Source organism: Carassius carassius, chromosome 10 (genome assembly GCF_963082965.1).
Source record: "Carassius carassius chromosome 10, fCarCar2.1, whole genome shotgun sequence".
In the NCBI taxonomy this organism is placed as follows: domain Eukaryota; kingdom Metazoa; phylum Chordata; class Actinopteri; order Cypriniformes; family Cyprinidae; genus Carassius; species Carassius carassius.
Window position 1 is genome coordinate 20,259,188 of NC_081764.1, and position 13,081 is coordinate 20,272,268.

The window sequence follows — 13,081 nt, forward strand, 5'->3', positions numbered from 1 at the left end:
GGCCACACAGGCCTGAATTCCACTTTATCATTAATAGGTAAAAGTAATGGAATATGCTCTGAATGTAAAGTATTGGAGGATGTAACCCATGTTTTATTTAGATGTAAGAAATTTGATCAACTAAGACAGAAGGGGAAAGACTCAGATGCAGAAAATGACATTCATAATATTTTACAGGAGCAAGGTATGCAGGGACAAAGAAGCAAGTATTTTATTATGTATCTTAATGATACTGGTTTAAGTAGAAGAATTTAGCTGGGTTTAATTATATATGTATTGTAATTTATTTATTTTTTGAGGGGGGTGGGGGGTTGGTTTTGCAATTATAATTTTTTTTGATTTTATGATTTAATGTTTCAGTTACCAACGTCCTTTTACACACTCCTGTGTAGTAGTCCAATAGGTGGCGGTATATATCGTAAATATATGACCCGCCAATAAGCAGAAGAAGAAGTTAGCCCAGTAGAGAGTGTAGTCACTAGTCGGAAACACGTCACAATCCCCGCTGCTAGAGCCGATGCATGGGGCTTAGTCATATGTAAGAAAAACACAGAACTGTGGAGATCAAACATGTGGATCGCAAAACGCCTCTTATCCTCCATATTCCTCAAAGGTAATAAATAACACTTGTAAAGATATTAGGTATGAAATTTAATTAGAACATGCTTTGTCAGTCACAAGGACTAGTATCTTCCAGCATCACAGATCTTTTTCGATCTTGGATTTTCAGGTGCCCTAATTTAAGTAAAATAATGTGCAAAAATATTTGAATATATGTATTTAATGTATGTTTTTTAGAGTTTTTTGTTGAATTAAGTTTTTTGTTGGGACTAAGATCTAATTACTGACACTATCGAATATGAACACACAATCTTGAACCGAATTGAGCTGAATAATGACAGTATTGTCTTTACTTCTGTGGAGTTGAAATTTAAAATTGATTGTCATTTTATGATTGATTAATTTTGCAATAATTAATTAAATAAAATGTGACCTTGTTTGAATATATATATATATATATGTGTGTGTGTGTGTATGCATGTGTGTATGATTATTTTCTGACTAAATCATTGATTGGTTACAGGACATTACAGTCTGTTCGGTCGCACCCCAAGCTCCTTGCCTCAATATGAGCTCAGATTCTTGCACTGCACCTGTTGCAGAAGCAGCAAAATAATGATCTCTGGGCTTGACATCCTGAATGCATCCGTTTCTTCTGAATTAAGCAAAGAAAATGACAAATCCCTGGACTCATGTTATACCACTGAGCAGCGTGCTGTCATCCTCCAGTGCCTCAATACAGCCACAGAGTCAGACCTGGAGCAGGTCAAACTGCTACGAGGACGGAAAGCTGTTAACATTGTCAAATACAGAACTGCACATGGACCATTCAACAGTCTGGAGAGTGTCATGAATGTGCCCTTACTGAAACACAAGAGTGCTGTCATAGTCTTTGACTCCATCCTTAAACCAACTGACAAGAAGGAGAGGAAAAAGGGAAAAGTCCATCTGGCTAAATTCATAAGGCCTGAGGTTGACCGAGCTCTGTTGGAGGTGAGGCAAATCTTTCTAAACCACTGTATCTAAAAGCTTCTGTGAATGAGGCGTTCTTGTGCTAAGTTTTATTTATGAATTTCTTGCAGGATGCAAGCTCTATTGTGTCCATTGTTTGTGGTACTAATAAAATCGCATGGACACACATGGATCGTGCAAGAACTGTATTAGACTGGCAGCAAGCAGAGTGCAAGAGTTTTATGAAAGGAATGTACATGGCATCCGATTATTTGGAAGATGTGAGTTACTTTTGACTTTCTTCATCTTCCTTTTTTTGAGATTCAGCAGTATCAAGGTTTATATTCATATTAAATTTTTTGCATATTCTTTTAAGAAAGCAAACCAGCAACACTTGTGATTTAAAGAACTTTAAGCAATGTAGCTAAAGGAAGTAGCTACAGTTCCCTTCGTTTAGTACTGATGTACATCTGAGGGAAAGAGATGTAGTGCAGTTCTGTGCATTGATTGTTGACTGGATGGAGGCAGACCTGGATGCAAGCTTGACGTCGATAGTAAGAATGGGGAAATTAAAACATAAAATGACTGAGAGAAGTCTGATCGAATATCCAGGTTTGACATTTTGATTAAAAAATTATTAGGTCAAAAAATGTTTAAAAAGGAAACCTGCATAGTCGAATCATTCACAGTAATATAAATAACATGCTTTTAGTAAATATATTTGTTAATTTACATTTAATGTTTGCTCTAAGCATCTTTCCTCCAAAAATTAATATTCTTTAAAATAAATATTTACGCCCACCTCGTGCTGTTCCAGATCTGTATACATTTCTTTATTCTGCAGAACATTTTGAAGAATGTTTTAGCTGTTTAAACTCTCCTGTCATGTGTCGCTGGTTTACCTTCTGTATAGAGAGGAATAACCTATTTGGATGTGAATTATAATTGATTATTATTAATAAATTAATTTATTAATATGTTTGTCAACCCCAGATCTCTACTGTTATTTCAAGCTTCCCTCCTGCTGACTTTTTTTTGGTGGAGAAACCAAGCATCTCTCCCCAGAATACTTCTCTTTATCCAGTCTTGGTCCATCTCCGGACAGTAGAGGCCATGCTATTTGCTTTACTCACTCCAGCAAGGGAAAGAGGAAGCCCCCCCAAAGTCCTTAACATGATGCGCACAGCTGTCGGCCGCCATTTCAACCTAATAGTGGGAGATTGTCGTACAAGTGGAGCTGAGACCGTGAGGAAGATGATGACGGAGTCGGTGATGAAGCAAGACCCACGTGTTCTTTTTCCTCATGACTTGGTATTAAAGCACAGAAACTCCTTTAAGATGAGCAGTAGGAACAGAGGGGAAGAGCTATGTGATGCTCTCCTGCAAGCTGTTGTGTTTTTTGAACTACTGCAGGAGTGAATCGCTACTGAATGACTCTCTCATTTGTTTGACTTTGGAGCTCCTTCTCCCTTCCACGGAGTAAAATTTTATGCAATGCTTTCTCTGAAACAAAGACTACATATTAAAGTTAATTTAAGTTGCTTGAACCTGACACAGGATTTTATTATAATTTTTTTTATTATTATTTAAGTGTTAAACTATAACCTAGTTAGTGTCGAGGAGAAACTTTATATATTTAAAGGTTAAATATTATTAAATTAAATCTACAGTAACACACATGATTATAGCAATGTTAAAAAGGGGGGTGTTTCCTCCCAAAATGAACATTTTGTAATCATTTACTCACCTTCAAATTGTTCTAAACCTGTATGAGTTTCATTCTTTTCTTTTTTTTTTCTACTGTTGAATACAAAGAAGAATGTGGGAAAGCAAACAGTTGCTGGTAGCCATTGACTTGTATATAATTGTAGTATATGTTTTGCTAGTATCATTACAAAATTATCAATTGGGTGAACTATCCCTTTAAGGAGGAAATCCAGTTGGTCAAAAATAATTAAATAACTGGTCCAAGACACTAAAGTAAATTCTGAGAAAGCTCTAGCATTATTTGTTCACAGATGATACTCTGATTGACATCTTGTGTCTAATACAGTGAAGTTCAGACATTTTTAAAAAGGAACTTAAGTGTCCTTTTGGAGCCACCGTATGTGCTGAAATGTATAGCGAGAATGAGAGGCACTGGTGAAAATTCCCACTGCTAATCAGAAAAATATAGATTTTCTTTATTCGCCAAGAATAAATGATCTAGCAGACAAATATATTTCTGTGACCATCTACAAACACAATTCACACTCATGTCACAATACAGTAAACAGTTTAGAAGTCATGGAGGACAGTCACACATCGGGAAATCCAAAGCCATAAATTACAGCAAGCTTCTGAGCAGGTGAAGGCTTGAGAAGTAGTGTGAATGTCTGAAAGTGAGACAAAAAAAAAAGAGCAAGTCTTAATCATAAAAAATAATACATGTTTAAATCACATGACTTAAATTGAACAAATTAAAGATTTACAGTATATAGATTTCTTTTATGAAGCATTAGAAATTTCCTTTCAAAAAACAAAATACCTTACGGAGTGCTGTTCTTTATCTTGCTCAGATCTACAGATTGAGCGCAGAGTAGGCAGGTAGTCCATGGAAAGATTATGTTTACTACTATGAAAATTGACATTTTTGCTGGTGATCAGATTGGATACAATCTCATTGCACGTCTGGACACTACTGTACAAGAAATTAGAATCGGATACCACAAAATAATTATTGTACATAATACGCACAGATGAAGTTAAAGCTTCACGTAAACTTTTAATATATATATACACCTAGGTTCACAGAATTGGCATTGACACATTCTGAGTTTTTTTTTTGTCAGATGGCAGAGACAGGGCACAAATCATTTTTTCCCATCTCTCCTAAGACAACTCCTTCCTTAGTTTTGCAGCTTCTGTCCAGATTCTAGAGATGGGAACAATGGCCAATATCTGTGATGAATTCTCAAAAGACCCTGATATGCTCCTCTCTTGGCAAGTTCAATAAGCCATCCTTTAGTGTGGCGCCCATTCAACCAAGAGGTTCTGAATTACAAAGTCCAGTTCCTCTGAGAGGTGGTCTTTGTAAATAAGCATCCAGAAAAGAGATGTTTTCAAAAAACTGCAATGCACACCATGTGCTGAAAGACCAGCATGAGTGATTCACCTTTTCCATGGACATCTGTTTCAGAAGCCAAATGTTTTGTTTGCTTTGAAGGCACTGAGGACTTACAAGATAGGTTTAAAGAGAAAAGCTTTAGATGTGGGTAAGAAAAAGTTTTTCATTTCTGCCAGTCTGGTCTAACTTTGTGTACATTTGTGGAAGTCTATTACATCAAGCCTTTGACTGGTTTTCTCTTTCTCTGACTCTCCTTTCTTTGGATTTATTGGCTGATTGCAGATGAGAAATGTGGAGAAAAGAGACTTCTGCTGTTTGAGTACAGCAGACTTGCTCCCATTTTCTCTTCCAGGATCTCCAGACACCTGCTGTTTTCCAGCTCCGTCCAGCATCTACACTATGTATTTTAAAACAGAATACAAACATTAACTTCTGCATATGAATCAGTGCAAGTGGCTTACTAGCTCTGGGAGACAATCATCATAAAGTAATTTCTCAATTTACTTGCCCTCATTTCCTATATATATATATATATATATATATATATATATATATATATATATATAATTAGCAAAATAATAATAATAATAATTTCCAGATTCTTTAAGGATACTTGGAATGGATACAGTTGTAATCAAATATTCTATATTGGTAATCTAGATTGGTAATAAAACAGCAGCAACACCTTTTGCATGATCATGCAAAATAAAAAAAAATGGGAAATTCTTGGGAATTTGTTGTTCTTTGCTCCCTTCACCACTACAGACCCGGAGCTGAAGCTGATAGCTGAAGCTTTGATATCCCCCTTATTCTGACACAGCAAAAAGCCCACTTCCTCTGGATCAGTCCTCATGTTTTCCACCACACACAAACACTGCAGATAGCTCCTGATGGTTTTCGAAGTTTAACATCATACATATTATTAATTCCAATAATTATGCAATTATCTGAAATAACAACAATGCCATAATAGCTATTTCAAACAACTGCACAACAACTTTGGTATAAAAAGGTAAACAAGTAGTTTCCAATATCTGCTTTCCAAAACATTGGTTTTTCTCACCAGTGAAGGAGTTTGGAAATGGAAGAAACTGTGAAGAAGCAATATAACAACAAACAAATAAATGCTTTAGTGGATTTTATTCAATAAAGTGTTGCTCACCACATTGGTTGTCAGAAATATGGTTCTTTTGGTTGTGCTCAAAGTCTTAATAGCTGCAAGGAATCCAACAACTTCAGGGAAAATGTAAATGGGGGTTATAAAGGGGTTAAATCAGCAAAATCTGTTATTTATAAAATCAACAATTTACTAATAAACAATTAAATCTGATGCGGTCATAATCATTTAACACAGCAGAGATACAAATCATGAAGTGTTATGTTATCTGTTTCGGCATCACCATAATCACTCTGTTCGGCTCGGTCCAACTGAATAAGGACCTTTAGAAGGACGACGTGTCCTTCTAAAGGGAGGACACTTCTATAACCCCCATTCACATTTTCCCTGAAGTTGTTGGATTCCTTGCAGCTATTAAGACTTTGAGCACAACCAAAAGAGCCATATTTCTGATCACAGACAATGTGATCAAGAGTCGACGTGACTCTTGATCACATTGTCTGTTGTCCTTAAAACCAGACACTGATCTCTGATTCAAACTGTATAAACTAAAGAAGTTCACTCACAAGGAGGATCAGATTTGAGGGTTTTAATCAGTGGCGGACTGGGACAGTAAATCAGGCCGGGAATTTGACTCCACCCCAGGCCACCTCTGTTGCTGCAGTCACCACCACCCAATTCATGTGTCCACCAGACTGCTAAACTCTTTGGCTCTTTCAGTTGTTTGAATTGGGTTATACTCAAAAAAATAAATCAAAATCCTTAGACTGTGGACTGCCAAAATAATCAAATGAAGTATCAAGGTATTCACTGTCTCTATCATCTTTTCCTTAATCCCCCTCTCTCTCACTCTGCACATTCAGTTTCTCTGCAATATGAAATAAGCACTTTCAATAATCTATATTAATTATGCAACCATCAATTGTATGTCCCAGGGATCACAGTCCTACTACTGATGATCTTATAAATCATAAAAGCACCCATTTTTTTTCTAGGAGTATAGCCAGCATGTTTAGTTTTGCTTATAGCTTAAACTTTACCTGAAGGTTCCTGTTCTGACGCAAAAGCTGAACTGTCCACCCCTCTTGTTCAACAGCAAGAGTACTAGCAGCACTATTGCTACTGTTGCTTCCTTCGTCACCTTCAAAATAACTGGCGAACATGGCTGGGATTTTTCAGCAACTTGCTGCGTCTGTGGCCTCCTTCTTCTTCTTCTTCTTCCTTGGGTTTTTAAGGCAGTTGGTATCCAATATGTTACATTACTGCCATCTGTTGTCTATTATCATGTCACTTTTTTATTATATTCTTTTTTCCAGTCCAGTCCTCTTTAAAAAATAAAACAAATATTTCTTTCCTTGCTCACTCTTTCCACATCCTAATATACTTTTTAAATTGTACTGTCCTATACCAATTTCTTGTAAGCTATATTTCAACTCTTGTCTTTCTTTTATAAATTTCCTGCATGACATAAAAATGTGACTAATTGTTTCTTCCTCTTGGCATTCATCGCATTGGCCTGTGGGATGTTTTCCTAACATATGAAGAGTTCCACTTAACTTACAATGCCCAATCCTAAGTCTTGTTATTACCACTTGTTCTGTCCTTCTACTTGACATCTCTCTTATACTGCCTACTTTATTTTGAATCATGTATAGTTGTCTTCCTTTACTTTCATGATCCCATTGATGTTGCCATATTTCCATTATCTTTTTCCACACTAGACTCTTCCCTTCTGATTTTGACAATTTAATTTCCATGTCAACATGTTCTTTTTTTGTTGCCTTTTTTGCCAATTTATCAACTTTCTCATTTCCCTGTATGCCCACATGTGCTGGTATCCACATATATGTTATATTTTTCCCTTGTCTACATACCCTTGAATTTAAACACAAGATTTCATATAATATTTCTTGATGACTACTAGCTTTTCCAGTCTTCATACTCATAAGAGCTGATACTGAGTCACTGCATACTAGAATGTTAATATCCCTGCATTGTTCAATCCATTCTAATGCAACAAGTATAGCACATAATTCAACTGCATAAACATTTATGCTGTCAGATGTTCTTTTGCTAATTCCTATCTCATATTTAGGGATGTATACCGCAGACCCTGTCGCATCTGTTTGTAGGTCCTTTGACCCATCTGTATAAATCTCCGTATTGTCCTTATACTTGTTCTTATATTTAAAATATTCATTGATTATATCTATATTTCTGTTACAACCTTTAATTACTAAAAGCTCTAGATCAACCTTCGGAATTTCCAATGTCCAAAATGGCTTAACAGGCCATAACACAGTATTAGCAAATCTTTTATTATACACTTCCATTTCTTTTGCAATTAAATCAGCTGTCCAGCCAAAACTTTCTTTCTTTCTTCTCTCCTTTTCCCAACACTTTTGTAATACCTTTTTTGTTGGATGACTATCCTCATGCCCTCGAAGATTTATCCAATAGTTTGCAGTCAGTTGTTTCCGTCGAAGCCACAATGGCATTTCACCTCCCTCCACCTGAAGTGCACATACTGGAGAAGTTTTAATTGCCCCTAAACATATTCTTAAGGCATACGCTTGCACAATATCCAATTCAGCTAATGTTGTCTTTGCTGCTGACCCATACGCAATACTCCCATAGTCTAATTTAGATCTTATTAAAGCAATGTATATATATTTTAAAGCTGAAACACTTGCACCCCACTCCAACCCAGCAAGACATCTCATCACATTTAGCACTTTCTTACATTTATTAACTGTATACTTTATATGTTCTCTCCATGTTAGTTTTGTGTCAAAGTATATTCCCAAGAAACGAAAACATTCTACTTTCTCTAACATACTTCCATACATTTCCAGTTTAATTTCCTTATTCTTCTTTTTATTTGTAAAAACCATTACTTTTGATTTTTCCACTGAAAACTTAAATCCCCATTTTAATCCCCAATTTTCAACTTGATCAATTCCTTCCTGCATCTTCTTTAAAATATACTCAACATTTCTACCTTTCTTCCATATAGCACCATCATCTGCGAATAAAGACCTCCCTATATCCCCTGGAAGATTTAAATAAATATCATTAATCATAATGGAGAATAAAGTTGGACTAACCACACTTCCCTGTGGTGTTCCATTTTCTACAACATATTGCTTTGATAAATCTACCCCAATTTTCACCTGTATATTCCTTCTATTTAAGAAATCCATAATCCAATTAAACATTTTCCCTCCAACTCCCATTAAATGTAATTTGATTAAAAGACCCTCTTTCCACAGCATATCGTATGCTTTCTCCACATCAAAGAATACTGCTACTACAGTTTCTTTATTCACTTGTGCCTTCCTTATTTCCTCCTCCAAAATGATCACAGGATCCATTGTATTTCTTCCTTTTCTAAAACCACTTTGACATCTAGCCATTTTATTTCTACTCTCTAAAAGATATATTAGTCTTTCATTTATCATACGTTCCATTATCTTACATATATGCGACGTTAATGCAATTGGTCTGTAACTACCAGGATTACTTGGATCCTTTCCAGGCTTCCTTATTGGAATAATTATTGCCTCTTTCCAGCTTTGTGGAAGTCTCCCTTCCTCCCACACCTTGTTGTATAAATTTAATAATTTCCCCAAACCCTCTATACTTAAATGTTTTAACATACTGTAGCACACTTCATCTTTCCCTGGAGCCGTTTTCCCTGACCTATCCAGCGCTCTCTGCAACTCTCCCATGCTAAAAGGAGCATCTTGCTCCTCATCCCCATTATCTTTCCTGCATATCACATCCTTATACTGCGCTTTTGTTCTTTCTATTGCTACTCTTCCTTCCTCTGACAAGTTATTAGAACTGTTTATACTAACAAAACGTTTTGCCATCATCTCTACCTTTTCTTTATTTGTTATCGCCTTCTCATTTCCTTCAGTCAGAACTGGATAATTCCATTCTCTTTTATCCCCCCCCATCTTTTTAATCATTCCCCATATTTCACCTATTTGAGTTGTATTTCCTATTGTGTCACAATAAGATTTCCAGAATGTTCTTTTTGTCTGTCTGATTATCCTCCTAACTATTGCCTGTGCTTGTTTATACTGAATCAAATGATCATAATTATGTGTTCTTTTAACTAATCTAAATGCTTTGTTTCTATTTTTCACTGCTTCTTTACATTTTCCATCCCACCATGGCACTACTTTCTTTTTACATCTTCCTTTACTCTTGGGAATGGATTCTGCTGCTGCTGATATTATACCTTGCTTAATTTGATTATCTAATATTTCAACACTAACTTCATCTTTAGTTTGCCTAAACAACCTATCACTTTCCTCCTGGAATTTTCCCCAATCAGCTTTCTCAAAAATCCATTTTCCACTTGCTTCCCCAATACTACATACTACCTCTATATTTATTTTACACCACACCGGATAATGATCACTGCCTATTGTGCCATCCTTATGCACTGTCCAATCACATCTTGCTGCAATTTTATTTGAAACTAATGTGAGATCTAATACTGATTCTTTTCCAGTGTTAACATCAATTCTTGTACCTACACCATTATTTAAGCACACTAAATTCTTCTCATCTATCATTTCTTCTATTATTTGACCATTGTAATCACTTTTTTTACTCCCCCACAAAGTATTATGTCCATTAAAATCCCCACACCATATAATATTATTACAATTTTGTCCCTCTATCTTTTCTAGCTTAGTTTTCTCTAGTCTTTTACAAGGATTATAATAATTACAAATCACCAACTCTCTCTTTCCTGCCCATACTTTCACTACTACATATTCTTGTTCATTTCCCACTCCTAAGATTTTATACGGTATTCCTTGCTTTATAAATGTAACACACCCTCCTCCTCCCCCCTCCCTTCTATCATACCTTACCGCCACATAATCATATAAAACAAAATCCAATTGAGGTCTTAACCAAGTTTCTTGAATGCACACTATCTCTGGTTTTTCTACCCTACTACCAACAAATTGCTTAAAATCCTGCCCATTAGCTAAGAGACTTCTCGCATTCCATTGTAAAATCAGCATTATTAGGATTAAAAACCTAATCATGATGCCTCCTGACTTGCTTGCATCCTGAGTTCCTCATTTATTTCCTCCCACTTCAGCCCTATCATGTCCAAATGGTGTTCTGCCGCTTTCACAATTACTTGAATTCTTTCTGTTTTTGACTTAATCTCATGTGTTGCATTAATTACTCCTGCAATGAATGTGACCAGTTTCTTTTTTTCTATCCATGCTTTCCTCATCCCTTGCTGATCATCCATTTCCTCTTGTCCTTTATTCACTCTTCCCTCTATATTCTGATTCCTCTGTCCATTCATCTTAACTGCTTCAGCATATGACACCTTCTCTTTTAGTCTTATCTTCTGTACCTCCACCTCTTTTTTAAGTGCTTCACATCCCCAGTATGCTACACTATGATTTCCTCCGCAGTTACAACACTTAGGTTTTGTTCCCTCACCACACATCCCATATTCATGTTCACCTCCACATCTAGCACACCTTCTTTTCCCCTTACACATTTTAGCAGTGTGCCCAAACTCCTGACAGTTGTAGCATCTCATTGGTTTCTGTACATACTCTCTCACACTATATCTTACATATCCAAAGTATACCTCTTTAGGCAACTCTTTCTCCTCAAATTCAATCAGTATTGACTCAGTGTCCTTTTTCTCTATTCCTTTGGTCAATCTTTTGACACTTTTCACTGTGAATTTATTCACTCTCATGTTTTCCAGTATTTCTTTATTATTGATATTAATGGGAATCCCATAAATCACTCCTTTACCTCCGTTATCTCTCTTTTCTCCAACTTTTACAACCCTCTGAACCTTAACTTTACCAATATATGTCATCCTTTTAGCTTTGTCTAACTGGGTCCCATTTTCACATCCAATTAGCAAATTCCCATCTCCTAAAATCCTTGCATATTTCACTTCCCCAATCTGATTCTTGATGATTTTTGTTAATTTAATCGGGTCAATTTTCTTAACTCCGCCTTCTTCTTCAAATCTGACAACAACATTCAATATTCCTTCCTTTACTGTTTTTTCCCCTTTTCCACTTTCATCACTTTCTGATTCTCCAATGCTAGATGCATGATTTTTCTTTCTTTTCCGACTCTCTCCCTTCTTTCCCTTACCAGCACTTTCCCATTCATTTAGCTTCCTCTCATCTTCCTCACTACAAGCCATGTTATTACTCTCACTGTCAGAGTCATTTCCTACCATCTCCTACGGATTGCAAGAAACTCCGTGAGACCACCGTTCCGGACCTATACAGGCCGTCGGTCGATAATCCCACTGCAAATTCCTCACACAACCCTTTTCCCTTCTTTTTATTTATTTATTTAAACTGTATTTATATTACCTTTACTTCTCAGTCCTAGTCTTTCCTCCTAGTTATTTGTCACAATGTTTGCCTCCGTGTCAGTCCACGTCAGTGCGTCTGTGGCCAGGGCTTTTTCTCCTTTTTATATGTTCCCTCTCTGCTCCTCCTTTGCGTTTACACTCCATTTTTTGCGCGATTTTCTAAGATAAAGCCTGCCTCTGGATATAGCCAATTAGGCAGTGCTTCGCTGATGTTTAGTCATGTAGTGGTGTCATTTTCACTCCGCGATCGCCTGATTCGTAGATTCATAAGACCGTCAATTAATTTGCAGTTGCATACCAGCCTATTGCACTTCAGCCTGATCGACTGCACAGCGGAAATGTCCCGGTGCTCCTGATAGCCAGTCCGCCCCTGGTTTTAATTCTCTGAATGTCCACCTGATGAGATTGAAATGCTTCTGTCAGCTAGGAGAGAATGAGATGACCACAGCGCAGGACTGAGCTATTCACTTCGAACACCTCTGTGACCACGAAACAGAGGAAGATGCAATTAATGCTGGTTTAAGAGTCTGTCAGGATATTGCTTATTGTAATAAATGTAATAGAACATATTGCACTGAGACCTTAAATCCCAGCTCTTGAGCACAGGCATACACAGCAGCCGTTTTGCCCACTCCAGATGGACCAATCATGAGCACCACTGTATTACACAGCTCCTGCTCATGGTCTATAGACACAGTATCACCTTCAAAATCACCATAGTCCCACAAAAGAAATGTATTCACACATTGGTCAGTTTCAGAAAATAAAGGAAAAAATACAGATTGATGTTGTATTTCGTTATTGCAATAACTGCATGTGTTTGAAGTTTGCAATTTCATTATCATTACTGTTTTCCTTCTTCATCCTCCTTTCTTCTTGTCGTCTTCCATCTCTTTCTCCTATATAGTGTCTGCTATTATTTTCCATTCTTTTAACCAGCTGCCATTAAAAA

The 13,081-nt window shown here is 36.6% G+C and overlaps 1 protein-coding gene and 1 pseudogene across 1 annotated transcript; one reads left to right on the forward strand and one right to left on the reverse strand.

The window, feature by feature from the left end:
• The first annotated feature begins 485 nt into the window (after positions 1-485).
• tefm (transcription elongation factor, mitochondrial) lies at positions 486-3,454 on the forward strand. The gene is made up of 4 exons (XM_059560514.1): positions 486-613; positions 1,085-1,554; positions 1,644-1,793; positions 2,506-3,454. The coding sequence occupies exons 1-4, from the start codon at positions 571-573 to the stop codon at positions 2,929-2,931; spliced, it is 1,089 nt and encodes a 362-aa protein (XP_059416497.1). The 5' UTR covers positions 486-570; the 3' UTR covers positions 2,932-3,454.
• Positions 3,455-4,299: 845 nt separating this feature from the next.
• On the reverse strand, positions 4,300-9,697 carry LOC132152313 (uncharacterized; annotated as a pseudogene).
• Positions 9,698-13,081: the final 3,384 nt, after the last annotated feature.

What these genes read in the sequence shown, in the direction of transcription:
- tefm (XM_059560514.1), top strand. Translation starts at nt 571, where the DNA reads ATGTGGATCGCAAAACGCCTCTTATCCTCCATATTCCTCAAAG. An exon ending in TTGACCGAGCTCTGTTGGAG is followed by an intron (nt 1,555 to 1,643) that starts GTGAGGCAAATC and finishes AATTTCTTGCAG; the next exon opens with GATGCAAGCTCTATTGTGTC. An exon ending in CATCCGATTATTTGGAAGAT is followed by an intron (nt 1,794 to 2,505) that starts GTGAGTTACTTT and finishes TGTCAACCCCAG; the next exon opens with ATCTCTACTGTTATTTCAAG.